Source organism: Pongo pygmaeus, chromosome 15 (genome assembly GCF_028885625.2).
Source record: "Pongo pygmaeus isolate AG05252 chromosome 15, NHGRI_mPonPyg2-v2.0_pri, whole genome shotgun sequence".
NCBI classification, from domain to species: Eukaryota; Metazoa; Chordata; class Mammalia; order Primates; family Hominidae; genus Pongo; species Pongo pygmaeus.
Window position 1 is genome coordinate 28,923,922 of NC_072388.2, and position 15,144 is coordinate 28,939,065.

Genomic DNA, 15,144 nt, shown 5'->3' on the forward strand with positions numbered 1-15,144 from the left:
TCTCTTGTGGCCGTAAACACATAGGAATAAAATTACATGGTCAAATGATAACTCTATGTTTACCTTTTTAGTAACAGACTGTTTTGCAAAGTGTGGTTGCACCGTTTTATAGTCCCACCAGTAGTGTGTGAGGGTTCTGATTTCTCCAGATCCTTGCTGAACACTTACTATCTGATATTTTTATTGTAGCTATCCTAATAGGTTTGAAGTGGCATCTCATTATGGTTTTGATTTGCATTTCTATAATTAATAATATTAAGCCTCTTTTAACATGCTTATTGGCCATTTGTATGTCTTTCGAGAAATATCTATTCAGATCATTCACCCAGTTTTTAATTGGGTTGTCTTTTTATTGTTGAGTTGACAGAATTCTTTTTCTATTTTGGATACTAGACACTCACAAGTTTATGATTTGTAAATATTTTCTCCCAGTCTATGGGTTATCTTTTCATTCTCTTGATAATGTCCTTTGAAGCATAAACATTTTTTATTTTGATGAAGCCCAGTTTATCGGTTTTTTTTTCCTTGAGTTGCTTATGCTTTTGGTGTCATATTTAGGAAACCATTCCAGATTCTAGTGTTTTCTTATAAGAATTTTATAGTTTTGGCTCTTACGTGTAGGTCTTGATTCCCCTTTGCATTATTTTTCTATATGGTGGGATGTAGGTGTCCAACTTTATTCTTTTGCATGTGGCTATCCAGTTGTCCCAGCATAATTTATTAAAGAGACTATTCTTTCCCTAGTGAATGGTCTTGGCAGCCTTGTCAAAAATCAGCTGACCACAGATATCTTGTTTTATTTCTGAACTCTCGGTTCTATTGCATTGATATCTATGTCTTTCCTTATGCCTGTACCACACAGTGTTGATATCTCTTGCTTGATAGCAAGTTTTGAAATTGAGAAATTGTGTCCTCCAATTTTGTACTTTTTTTCAGACTGTTTTGGCTTTTCTTGAATTTCCAAATTAAGATGAGCTTGTCATAAGTTTTGTGCTTCTTTTGTTAAATTTATTCTTTCATGTGTTTAATGCTTATTATGAATGGAATTCTTAATTCTATTTTTAGGATTGTTCATTGCAATTGTATAAAAATTCAATTGATTTTTATATATTTATCTTGTATCCTGCAACCTTGCTGAACTTATATGTCCTTTTGAAATGTATGCATCGTTCTTTGACCACTTCCTTACTTTCTGGCACAATAAGATGTTCCAATATAGCCTAGGATTTTACTTTCTCTGTCTCAGCCCAGGATTCAGACATTTTTCTAAGGAGCTCTGGTTGCTTTCTGTAAAGAATGGTATTTAGGAATCAGGATCTAGGCATTAGGTATACTCATTGTGACTAGAGTGTCACTGTTCTTAGGTCCTCTCAATGGAAAAAATTAGGAAATTATGTATTTATACATACACTTTTATATCTATATTTATTTCTACAATTCTTCCTCTCTTCTCTTCACCTATCCAGATAAACAGATAACCTCCAAAACTGTTTCAGCTCAGCAACACAGGATTCACTCTAGCGTTTCCCTTTTCTCTTTACAAATTTGTAACTCCTTTCTCAGAGTGAAAAACATGGTTCCCAGTATCGTGAACGTATTACTTATTTCTCAATCCTCATACATAAATAATCTCTTGACCTTGATTGAACCACTACCCTGATGACCTTCCTCACAATGGCTCCAACCCCTCAATTTTTCACATTTTAACATCGCTGAAATCAGGTGCATCTTAAAATTGATCATGTCACAAAATTTTACTGGCATCATTAATTCTTAGTGTTACATAAAATGATGGTTCCTGTTACAGTCAGTGACATCTTAGATTTGAGGAAATACGGTTATTTCGATATCTATTTGCTAAAAGTATAAGAAGATAAGTAAATTTGACTTAAGAATTTGCATAACTTAAATTGCACTACTTTTGAGCAGTTGAGAAGAAATCCCTCTAGAATTGGTAATTGGATTTATAACTTGTCTGTGTGCAATGAAGGATTTGTTGTGTCATCACATGTCCAAAACAGTTGAAGATCGTGTCTGCCAAATATAACAAGCATTTTACTATATTAGTGGGCCATATCTGGATATTTTAAGAAGAATGCAGATAGGCTGTATGAAAGCAGTTTGTACTGTATTGTAATTAATGAGATTTTGTTGATAATATAATTTTATTACTTCATTAAGAAACATTTTAGTTACATCTGATAACCAGATAACCAGTACTACTTCAAAAGTTTTTTCTCTTGGGATACTTTTTTTCATTGTCATTTAAATATCCTGTCTTTTAAATATAACTTTGCATTATAGTAGTTTAAACATATGTATTCATGGTCTTCTTTATCCTGTAAGAATGAAGTTTTCATTGTATTGATAGGATCTTCGAAATCAACTATATGAATCATATTATTTAAATTTTATTTCTGCTATTTCAAGAAGTAAACTGGAAGATATTGCAAATGCAGCATTAGCAGCTAGTGCAGTAACACAAGTAGCCAAGGTAAGAGAGTTTGGTTCGTTGATGACATTTTGTCAATGTAAAATTTAACACTGTTCTGAAACCTGTAGTTGGCATAGATATCTATTTGACAGATGACCAGAATGACAGAAATGTTTAGGCTCAGTACTTTTATGAAGAGTTCTGATAATATAAATAATCTTCAAGTTGAACTAGGCAAAATAAGCCAAACTAAAGGAACCTACTATTTAATGAATTTGAAAGACAGAAATAAAAAGCAGAATGAGTTTTGCTTTAGTCTGATTTGTATATTTTTAGGTCAACTCAGAAATCATTTGACAGTTGTATTGTCATAAACTGCATTGAAAGTATGTTGACATTGTTTTATCTGTAATCATTATAATCATCATACTATTTCCAGATCTTTTTTTTACTTAGGAAAGAGGATCCAAAGTGCCCGTGTTGCATACTGAGATCCAAAGTGCCTCTGTTGCATATTAAGAGAAAAAGAATCCATGACAGGCCAGCAATTCTACATCATAGTGACTTTTTAGTCAGGTTCAGCTTCAGTTGTAAATCAATTTGTAAAATATATTTCAGGTTATAATCCTATAATGCTCTGTGTTTCTTGAATTTGGACAAGATATGCATTAAAGTTCCGGACAACTCTCTAGGACAAATAAAAGACTAAACAACCATGCATATACTTTCTATTCTTTTTTCTACTGATAGATTTTTCATTCTTAGATTTAAATAGGCCACTAATATTTCTGATTAGTTTTTGAGGCTTATGCCTTTAATCTTTGCGCTCAAAATTATTAACTTCACATAAAATAATGGGAACAACTTTTGTTTTCTTTCTTGTTTTGTTTTGAGACAGTGTCGCGCTTGCTCAGGCTGGAATGCAGTGGTGCAATCACTGCTTGCTGCAACCTTCAGCTCCTGGGCTCGTACCACCCCACCCAGCTAATTTTTTTTTATGTTGCCCAGGTCTCAAACTTCTGGCCTCAAACAGTCCTCCCACCTCAGCCTCCCAAAGCTCTGGGATTACAGGTGCAAGCCACCTCACTCAGCCTTAATTTGATTAACTAAATTCAGTGTATTTCAAATAGTTCTCTTACTCTGCACTTCCAAAGAACTGGCATAACTTTTTCCCACTTTATTAGAAAAGTTCTTGGTGTAAAACAATTACTGTGACTTTCTTAAGAAAATGTGATGAAAATGATTGTTAAAATTGTATGTTTTCTTCAAAATTGATATCCTTTCCCATCACAACCACAATTTAAGTTCTTGTATCTGCTTAAATTTTGTTTTCTGAAAATGTTACTCTCCTCCTTCATATTTATTGCCCAAAGACTTGTTTTTATTGCCTTAACTTACTCTTTACTCCTCATTCTTGTTCAATTAGGCTGTTGCACAGTACAATTTTTAGTTGTTGAATGTAATTAGGATTTTTTTTCATTTCTACCATTGGTAGGTTAGAGCAAACTAAATTTACTTTCAATATGGCTATATTGTAAGATTGATTTGTAAACCTTTTCTTTTGTTTCTAGGTTTTTGACCAATATCTCAATTTTATTACTTTGGAAGATGATATGTTTGTATTATGTAATCAAAATAAGGAGCTTGTTTCATATCGTGGTATGTAAAAATAGAAATGTTGCAATTGTTAGTTAACAAAATGAATGGTATACTGTAAGAAAAAAAGTGAGTATGTTTAATGGACTTCAAAACCAGCTCGTTTACAGAAGTAGAGCTATAGAAGCTTTTTAAAAGCACACAGAGAAAACAAGGCTCAGACTGAATTTTATTACATTTAAACGTTTAATAAGCCTGTTTTGTAAACTCTAAGAAGTACCAATTCTCTGACCTTTTCTGTACCCCCACAGCAACTTGCATGAATGGTTCACTCATGGCAAGTAAGACAATATTTTAGTAGCAGATTTCAAATTTATTATCTAGTACTTTGATCTTGGACAAGAACAAGTTAGCTTGCTTCTCTGTGCTTATAAAACACTGGAACCAGATGATAAGCTCCCTGAGAGGAGAGAATGAATCTTTTGGTTTTGTTGGGCTCTAGAGCATCCGTTCTTGTGGAAATTCCTAAAAGGATATAAGTATTTGCTGAATTGTTCATGTGAGAGATTTTTGACAATGGTTATTATTCATAGAAATCTATTTATAGTTGCATTTTAAATGAATTAGCAACTTATTTAAGTTACAATTTTAAAACCTAGTTTTCCTTAAGCCTTTAAATTGAATGTGAATTGTTATATTGTTTATAAATCTGGTAAAGTAAAAACAAGCATCTTTACTTTATTCTTGATGGATTAACTCGTATTGAACAGATTAAATTCTCCTAATCAGTCCCCTTTAACAAGTTTAATCAGAAAACTCGGTGTGTTGAATTCCCTTAAACATTTTAAATTTTATTAATAAATTCAGAATATTAAGTGGTTTTTTTTTTAGGTACTGTACTTCATATACCAGACCAGACAAGTTTATAATTCTAACAAGCAAAATCTGCCCAAGTGTTTAAATAATTCTGTAAAAATAATTAAATTTGTAATGAGTGTAAAATTTGCTATTCATATACTTATAAGTTTAATTACATTTTTTATACCTGCCAGCTTTTTTAAAAGATCACGTTTGAGATTAATTACAAATTTTAAAGTGTAATCACATAGCTAATCACCCAGATTCTCAATAATGATAATAGTAGTAGCTTGCTCTATGCCAATCAGTGTTTTAAGCATGTTACAATATGAGCTAATTTACTCCTCAGAATAACTTTATGAAGTAGAAATTATTTCCATTTTCAAGATGAGAAAACAGAGACATAGCTATAAGTAACTTGATGAGGAAATGGTAGAGCCAGCTTACTAAACACAGGCAGTCTCACTCCAGAGATAACATTCTTTATCATTACATAATCATATACTTAATTGTCTCAAATGTTACAATGCTTTAAAAATTTTAAACAAATATTCCTAAATATGATTATATTAATAGCATGATATTGATTTGCAAATATTTTTCATTCTAAACTTTCCATGAATTGGGAGCAAGGAGATTTATTATCTCAGTCAGACTAAGGCTGCTATCTTAGACAAAGCAAGCTGTTATCTCAAGTTGAGGTTATTGATTAGCAGTTTATGACTGTTAGGTCATAAACATAAAAGTTAGGGTTACTTTTCATTCAGAGATGTGGAACTAGGGTATAGGATTCAAGGGCTGGATGCTTCCATGTAGATTTTTCTAGTGCCAGTAATTAACAAAAATGTACAAGTGATTTAACTAAAAGGTTTGAAGTGTCTACAGATCACTTGTGCCACTGATTAATGAAATGAAATGGGTATGTTTCCTTGAATTGATATCCCCTGAATGCATATAATGCAAATTGTATCCTTTATGATATTGATTTCATCTGATTGAAATAGATGGTATTTGCAACACCTGAGTAATGGCCCATTTCCTTCTTTTAGAGTCTGTGTTGCCTGATTGAATTCTTTTATTATGTGTTGTCTGGGTGGGCCACGCTTTCTGTAGATACTTGGAGATATCCAGTTGAATTCTGCTTTCCTCTTATGGTAACCACAAGTGGTATTAAATTTTATATGTGTTTTCACTTTCAGGATATTGGGACGTTAAAAATACTTTGTAGATAATAGTTTAGACACTAATCTTTCAACATATAGTTATTGATCTACTTCATCAGACACTGGGCCTTGATATTGTGAGAGGAAGATAAGTAAGTCAAGGTCTTTGTCAAAGACAGTCTACACAGCAATGTTTCTTAAAGTGTAGCCCCAAGGCCTATTGCATTAGAATTGCCTGAGGTGCTTGTCAAAATCACAGGTTGTGTTTTTTCCCCCCCGAGACAGAGTCTCGCACTGTCGCCCAGGCTGGAGTGCAGTGGTATGATCCCAGCTCACTGTAACCTGTCTCCCAGGTTCAAGCAATCGTCCTGCCTCCGCCTCCCAAGTAGCTGGCATTACAGGTGTGTGCCACCACACCTGGCTAATTTTTGTATTTTTAGTAGAGATGGGGTTTCACCGTATTAGCCAGGCTAGTCTCAAACTCCTAACCTTAGGTGATCTGCCCCCCTTGGCCTCCCAGAGCGCTGCGATTACAGGTGTGAGCCACCACACCCAGCCTCAAAATTATAGGTTTTTTAGAATTATTCATATCCATACAGAATCCCTAAAGGAAAGGGATAAGAATCTTTAATTTTTAAAAACTTCCAGAGAATTTTTCCCCATATTCCCTGGGCGATTCTTATACCCAGTAAAGTTTGGGAACTACTTATATACACTCTTGTAGATGAGAAGAGAAATTTATATAACTTAATATAAAGAAAATGATATACGATGTTGGTTGTGCCATAATTTATTTGTGTTTCCTTTTCTGGCTGTAGTTGGGTAACAGAATCAGTAGTTTCCTGAGGCCATCTAGTGTTTATGAATAAAACTATGGAATATGATATTTATTTTCCTGTTTGCTCTGGCAAAAATTTTGTAAGTTTACATCGTGGGGTTGTTTTTCTTAGTAATAGTCTCCTAATATCTGATATTAAGGTAGTTTGTTGTGGTTATTTATTTTTCTTTTTGAGGTGGTATAATTTTTAACAGATATCTGTTCACTTAAAAGAAGTTTAAAGCAGGCAGGGTGTGGTGGCTCATGCCTATAATCCCAGCCCTTTGGGAGGCCAAGGTAGGAGGAGCGCTTGAGCCCAGGAGTTCAAGACCCGCCTGGGCAACATAGGGAGACCCATCTCTACAAAAAAAATTGTTTAATTAGCAGGGCGTGGTGGCATGTGCCTGTGGTCCCAGCTATTCTGAAGGCTGAGATGGGAGCATCACTTGAGCCCAGGAGGTTGAGTTGAGGCTGCAGTAAGCCGTGATCATGTCTCTGCACTCCCTCCTGGGAGACAGCAAGATCCTGTCTGAAAAAAAAAAATTTAAACCAAAAAATTTCACTTGCTGAGTTTTATTGTATATCAGTTAAGAGTTTAGTAATAATTTTAGGAGTTTTATGAAGATGAGGCATAAGTTTGGGTCAACTTTTTCTCCTTTTCCTATGTCATTTTAGCCATTAACAGGCCAGATATCACAGACACGGAAATGGAAACTGTTATGGACACTATAGTTGACAGCCTCTTCTGCTTTTTTGTTACTCTGGGTAAGTTTTCCAGTCTTTCTGGTTATTCTTCAAAGTAAATTATTTAACAAGTAATTTTAATGTATTACACTGTAATGTGATTCGTTCTCACTTACCTGGATCTCTAGAGGTTCTCGAGTGGAGTAAAATATATATTCAATAGTATATAAAAACAATTCTTCCAATAACTTGATGTGGTTCTCTTAACATTTAGCACATCTATTGAGTTGTCATTTTAGATGTCTTCGGTAGTTATAATTTTCTACCATATTATTTGAATGGCTTGGTGGTGACTTCACCTATGTGCCTGTTAATTTTCTTTTAATATTTCATTATGAAAAATTTCAAACACATTTCTAAATAGAGAAATAAATGTTTGGTAACTATTAAGTTCAGATGCCCAAAGCTCCAGAAAACATGTATATAATACTAATCTACCTATACCTTCAAAATTTATTTTTAATTTTTTTTAATTTTCAACTTTTATTTTAGGTTTGGGGGATACATGTGCAAGTTTGTTACATGGGTAAATTGCGTGTCACTGGGGTTTGGTGTACAAATGAATTCGTCACCCAGGCCATGGGCATGGTACCTGATAGGGAGTTTTTTGACCCTCATCCTCTATGCTCAGGTAGACCCCAATATCTATTATTCTCATCTTTGTGTCTTTTCTGTTTGTTTAGCTCCCACTTACAAGTGAGAACATAGGGTGTTTTGTTTTCTGTTTTTGTTAATTCCCTTAGAATAATGGCCTCCAGCTATATCTATGTTGCTGCAAAGCATATGATTTCACTCTTTTTATGGCTCTATAGTATTCCATGATGTATGTGTATCACAAATTGTTTATCCAATCCACCCTTGATAGGCATCTAGGTTGATTCCATGTCTTTGCTATTGTGAATATTACGGCAATGAACAAACATATGGGTAGATGTGTCTTTTTCGTAGAATGAGTTATATTCTTTTGGCTATATACCCAGTAATGGGATTGCTGAGTGGAATGGTAGTTCTGTTTTAAGTTCTTTGAGAAGCCTCCAAATTGCTTTCCACAGTGGCTGAACTAATTTACATTCCCACCAACAGCATATAAGTGTTCCCTTTCCTCTGCAACCTCACCAACATATGTTATTTTTTGACTTTTTAGTAATAGACATTCTGACTGGTGTGAGATGGTATCTCATTGTGGTTTTGATTTGCATTTCTCTAATGATTAGTGATGTTGAGCATTTTTTCATATGCTTGCTGGCTGCGTATGTCCTTTTTTTTTTTCTTGAGAAATGTCTGTTCATGTCCTTTGCCCATTTTTAATGGGGTTGTTTGTTTTTGCTTGTTGATTTATTTAAATTCCTTATAAATTCTGTTGGATGCATAGTTCGCAAATATTTTTTCCCATTCTGTAGGTTGTCCATTCACTTTGCTGATAGTTTCTTTTGTTGTGCAGAAGCTCTTTAGTTTAATTAGGTCCAATTTGTCTGTTTTTGTTTTTCTGGTGATTGTTTTTGGAGACTTCAGCATGAAATCTTTGCCAAGGCCTGTGTTCAGAATGGTGTCTAGGTTTTCTTCTAGGATTTTTATAGTTTGAGGTCTTACATTTAAGTCTTTAATCCATTTTGAGTTTATTTTTTTATATGGTGAAAGAAGGGGTTCAGTTTTAATCTCCTGCATATAGCTAGCCAGTTATCCCAGCACCACTTACTGAATAGGGAGTTCTTTCCCTATTGCTCGTTATTATCAACATTGTCGAAGATCAGATGGTTGTAGGTGTGTGGCTTTATTTCTGGGTTCTCTAACCCGTTCCATCTGTCCGTGTGTCTGTTTTTGTACCATGCTGTTTTGGTTACTACAGTAAAAGCGGTGTAGTAGTATACTTTGAAGTCAGGTTGTGTAATGCTCCCAGCTTTGTTATTTTTGCTTAGATTCGCTTTGGCTATTCAGGCTCTTTTTTGGTTCTGTATGACTTTTAGAAAAGTTTTTTCTAATTCTGTGAAAACTGGCATTGGTAGTTTGGTAGGAATAGCACTGAATTTTTAAATTGCTTTGGCAGTGTGGCCATTTTAATATTGAGTCTTCTTATCCATGAACATGGAATGTTTTTCCATTTGTTTGTGTCATCTCTGATTTCTTTTCGTTTTGTAATTCTTGTTGTAGAGCTCTCTCACCTCCCTAATTAGCTGTATTCCTAGGTACTTTCTTCTTTTTGTGGCTATTGTGAATGGGATTGCGTTTTTGATTTGGCTCTCAGCTTGGATATTATTGGTGTATAGAAATGCTCCTGGTTTTTGTACATTGACTTTTGCATCCTGAAACTTTACTGAAGCTGCTTATTAGTTCTGGGAGCCTTTGGGCAGAGAGTATGGAATTTGTGAGGTATAAGATCATATAACCTGCAAAGAGATGGTATGACTTCCCCTCTTCCTATTAGGATGCCTTTTATTTCTTTCTCTTGCCTGATTGCTTTGGCTATGACTTCCAGTACTATGTTAAATGGGAATGGATGTCCTTGTCTTATTCAAGTTCTCAGGGGGAATGCGTACAGCTTTTGCCCATTTATTATGACATTGGCTGTATGTTTGTCATAGATTGCTCGTATTATTTTGAGGTATGTTTCTTCATTGTCTAATTTGTTGAGGGTGTTTTTTTGTGTTTTTTTGTTTTTGTTTTGGATGAAGTCTTGCTCTGTTGCTAGGCTGGAGTGCAGTGGCGCAACCTCAGCTCACTGCAACCTCCACCTCCTGGGTTCAAGCAATTCTGCCTCAGCCTCCTGAGTAGCTGGGACTACAGGCACATGCCACCACGCCCAGCTAATTTTTGTATTTTTACTAGAGACGGGGTTTCACCATGTTGGTCAGGATGGTCTCGATCGCTTGACCTCGTGATCCACCTGCCTCAGCCTCCCAAAGTGCTGGGATTACAGGCATGAGCCAGGCCCAGCTGAGGGTTTTTTAAATGAAGTGATGGTTAATTTTTTCAAAACCCTTTTCTGTGTCTGTTGAGATTATCATATGGTTTTTGTTTTTAGTTCTTTTTATGTAATGAATCACATTTACTGATTTGCATGTGTTGAATCAACCTTGCATCCTGAGAATAAAGCCTACTTGATCATGGTGGATTCATTTTTTTGGATTCAGTTTGCTAATATTCTGTTGAAGATTTTTGCACCTGTATTCATCAGGGGTATCAGACTGAAGTTTTATTTTTTTGTTGTGTCTCTGCTAGGTGTTGGTATGAGAATGATACTGGCCTCATTGAATGAGTTAGGGAAGAGTCCCTCCCCAATTTTTTGGAATAATATTAGTAGTATTGGTACCAGCTCTTCTTTGTATATCTGTTAGAATTTGGCTGTGAATCCTTCTGGTCCAGGGCTTTTTCTGGTTCATAGGTTTTTTATTACTGATTCAGTTTTGAATTTGTTATTCCAGAACTTCAGTTTCTTCCTTGTTAAACCTTGGCAGGTTGTATGTTTCCAGAAATTTACTCATTTTCTGTTAGATTTTCTAGTTTGCGTTCATAGAGGTGTTTGTAATAGTCTCTGAGGGTTTTTTATATTTCTGTGGGGTCGATGATAATGTTACCCTTGTCATTTCTCATTGTGTTTATTTGGATCGTCTCTTTTTTTCTTTGTTGACCTAACTAGTGGTCTACCTATCTTGTTTATTCTTTCAAAGAAACAACTTCTGGTTTCCTTGATTCAAAATGTAAAGCACTGATGTAGATTGTCTAAAATTGTGTTTAGTATCTAATATATGACTTTGTGCTTTACTATCACTAATGGATCAGTTTAAAAGCCTAATTGCAATTTTAATTTTTTAGGCACTTAAAACCTTTTTGTTAAAATGATTCTCACACTAGATTAATAAAATATGTCACAAAAAAATTAAGAGCTACCATATATAGTCTTAAGATTTAGACAAATGTTTAGACATGTAGAGAATTTATATGCAAATTGTATGGCTCCCTCCTTTCAGGGATTTTTTTTTCCCTTAATTTCCAGCCCTGAGCTCCAATTTTTGATTCTTCAGCTCAGTAATTTTCCTGTTTTCTGCTTGAGTTCTTTCTCCTGTGTGCCATGTAATGTGTCAGGTACTCTCAGGAGAAAAGCTGGTTAAGAATATATATTACCTTATGTGATTTCTCTTCTTTCAAGAGTTAACCCCTCCAGTTTCTGCCTGCTTTGAACTGCTTTCATTGCCCTCACATGATTTGTTGTTGTTGTTTTTTATATATAAAGAAAGCACATATACACAACTTTTAGTGTTAAACAGACGTAATTTTCTTTCTATTTTGTCACCCCACACAGTCTGTAAAATTTTGCCAAATGCTAGGGAGGTTGCACTGCAACCTCTGCTTCCCAGGTTCAAGCGATTCTCCTGCCTCAGCCTCCCGAGTAGCTGGGATTATAGGCATGCTCTACCACGCCTGGCTAATTTTTGTATTTTCAGCAGAGACGGAGTTTCACCATGTTGGCCAGGCTGGTCTCAAACTCCTGACCTCAGGTGATCCGCCCGCCTCAGCCTCCCAAAGTGCTGGGATTACAGGCATGAGCCACCACGCCCGGCCAGTGATTTATTTTTCAAAGGAGAAATTGAAATTATTGCCAATCTAACATAGAAGGATGTCAACACTGAATTGTTACATGGGGAAAAACAAGTTTTAGAACAGTATATATACGATCGTATTTTTGTTTTTTTACATATACACATGGACTTAGTAGATTATATGTAGAAAACAACATGGAGGCATCCATTTCTAATTCTAATGGGGGTCGTGAGGGCTGGAATCAAGAGGGTTAAGTTTATACATTTCTAATGTTATTTAAATTTTTTATTACAAACATTTATAACTTTTGCCATCAAAAGAAAATACAGTTTTGAAAAATTTGCTATTTTGTGTTTTTACTTTTGCAATTGGCTGAGTATATTCATATTTCCTATGGAATCTAAAATGTGACAATTTGAGCATATAAATATTACAGTGTTCTCAGTTTGTCTTATGAGACTTTCAGTGCAGTTGGACATTTTGTCTATTTAGGATTTCAACCTATATGAATAATGTGTTTTCTATTATTTAAATTGGTATTAAAAAAACTACAATTTTTTATTGTCAATTCATAAAATAAACAAAAACTAGCAGTCCCCAACTGCTAAATTAGCTAAGCTCTTTTCATTCTTTTCTTTTAAGTCAAATTAACGTGAATCCTGCGAGTAGAGTAAGCTTATGTATTGAAACTGCCTAGACCAGGTGCAGAGGCTCACACCTGTTATCCCAGCACTTTAGGTAGTTGAGGTAGCAGGATCACTTGAGCTCAGACCAGCCTGGACAGCATAGTGAAACCTTGTCTACAACCTTTCGAGTAGCTGGGACCACAGGCACACACCACCATGCCCAGCAAGTTTTTTGCAATTTTTGTAGAGACAGAGTTTTGCCAAATTAGCCAGGCTTGGTGGCCTGTGCCCACAGTCCCAGCTACTCAGGAGGCTGAGGTGGGAGGATGGTTTGAGCCCAGCAGGTCAAGGCTAGCCATGACTGTACCACTACACTCCAGCCTCCTAGCCTGGGTGACAGAGTGACACCCCGTCTCAAAAAAAAAAAAAAAAAAAAAAAAAAGGAAAGAAAAGAAACTGCCCATAGGGGATCAAAATACTGATTTAGTCAATCCATTAGAAAAAATACAGTCAGACTGATTGGTCAGCTCCATATAAAAATAGTTTTCTTCTGACTCCCTGTTGTTTTCTTTATTAATGGGAAGGTTCATTTCTGAAACTTGCTTTTACCCTTGAAATTATAAATCCTTTTATGTGAGCTTGTGGGGGAAATTATAAATCCTTTTATGTGTGCTTATCGGGGGAGGGTTGAAAAATTACCTTTTGAGTACAGTGTTCACTATTCGGGTGATGGGTGCACTAAAAGCCCAGACATCACCACTGTGCAATATATGCATGTAAGAAGGCTGTACTTGTACCCCCTAAATATATTTTTTAATTTTTTTAAAATTAAAAAGACGTGGAAAAATAAATACATAAAATCATGTGTATAACGTGAAATTGTATCTATCACATCTGTTATTTTGATGCTGATGTATTTTATAAGTATCTATTTTAATTAGGAGCCAAGATCATTTCTAACATTTATTGTTAAAATAGGTGCTGTTCCTATAATCAGATGTTCAAGAGGAACAGCAGCAGAAATGGTAGCAGTGGTAAGTTCATGCAGATATCACATGGAGATAAATAACATTGTGTGAATTGTTTTCCCACAAGTAGTGCAAGTGTTTTGTTAATATTTAAATATGTGATTGCTTGGTTGTAAGTACCAATAGCAAATATTTTTATTTTATTACATTGAGATTGCACCGAAGACAAAAAGTAATCGTTTACTTCCACATGAGAAAGTAAAATTATTTACTCCAGTGTGCTATTCCAGTCCTATTTCTTTTTTTAAAACTAAAATGTATATTCCTCATTCAACCTTGTCTCTCCAAGCAGTATTTTACACTTATTTGATCCCCCAGATTACTTAATATTTAACTTCATTTAGCAAATATTACTAATCATAACCATTTTTAAAATGAAGTGCTTTTTGCTATCCCACTATATTGAAGTAGAATATTAAGTATAAAGTAAGTGTTCATAAATTTGCTTTAAAGATTAAGAAGTGAGTAAGGGATTAGAGAAATTATAGAATTACTGAAAAAGTAGGAGGTATTTTGGAACTTTATCAGCCCAAGTGAATTACTTGGGAATTCACCAGTCTTCCACCAGAAGACTGGTGGAAGACTGCCTTCTTTCATATATTCCATTTCTCTTCTGAGGCTTCTTGTACCCACCACTACTTTGTTCACTCCTACCCACCCAAGTCAACGTTTTCTCTGTATAGACACCTTCCTTGATAAAACAGTCATGCTTAGGAAAAGAGTGTGGGTCATTACTGCAAAGCATTTCCCATAGCCAAAGTAAAATTAGTCAATGAAAAGTTCTTATTAGTGACATCAGGCCCGACTCACAGTGGAAAAGGCACTGATCTTTGTTAAGTCCAAGTTATGATGATATGGAAGTGGTAAGACGGAGCTAAAATATTTAGATTTTAGATTTGCTATTTGTAAAGAAATTCCAGGTTTCTTGGTTATGAAACTAAAAACACATTTTGAATTAACCTCCATAAAGTTATATGAAACTGTTAAGAGTTAATCTAAAATTTTATTTTTCAGAAACTAGACAAGAAACTTCGAGAAAATCTAAGAGATGCAAGAAACAGTCTTTTTACAGGTGATACACTTGGAGCTGGCCAATTCAGGTATTACTGTTATTAAATACACTTATAAGACTTTAAAATATTTGTAGAGTTTTTTTGTCACTTTTCTTGGCTGATAGAATATCCTTGTAATTGAAATTTGTTTCTTTTTAATGAGCTAATCAGGATCAAGGTTTTGACTCAAATTGTTCTTAAAATACAAGTGGAATATTTTATTCAATTTACCTTCTTTTGGTAAAAATTTCTAAGCATTTTATCATCTATAAGAAAAATTTTTCTGTGTA

At 34.7% G+C, this 15,144-nt stretch overlaps 1 protein-coding gene across 3 annotated transcripts in view; it reads left to right on the forward strand.

Annotated features, from left to right (window-relative positions):
• The window catches only part of SCFD1 (sec1 family domain containing 1), a 105,672-nt gene that overhangs the window by 13,184 nt on the left and 77,344 nt on the right, over positions 1 to 15,144 (forward strand). For all 3 annotated transcript variants that reach the window (XM_063651498.1, XM_054448284.2, XM_054448286.2), the window contains exons 5-9: positions 2,372 to 2,494; positions 4,006 to 4,093; positions 7,544 to 7,633; positions 13,753 to 13,808; positions 14,817 to 14,902. In XM_063651498.1, the coding sequence (XP_063507568.1) occupies positions 2,372 to 2,494; positions 4,006 to 4,093; positions 7,544 to 7,633; positions 13,753 to 13,808; positions 14,817 to 14,902 (443 nt within the window). The remainder of the gene's footprint in view (positions 1 to 2,371; positions 2,495 to 4,005; positions 4,094 to 7,543; positions 7,634 to 13,752; positions 13,809 to 14,816; positions 14,903 to 15,144) is intronic.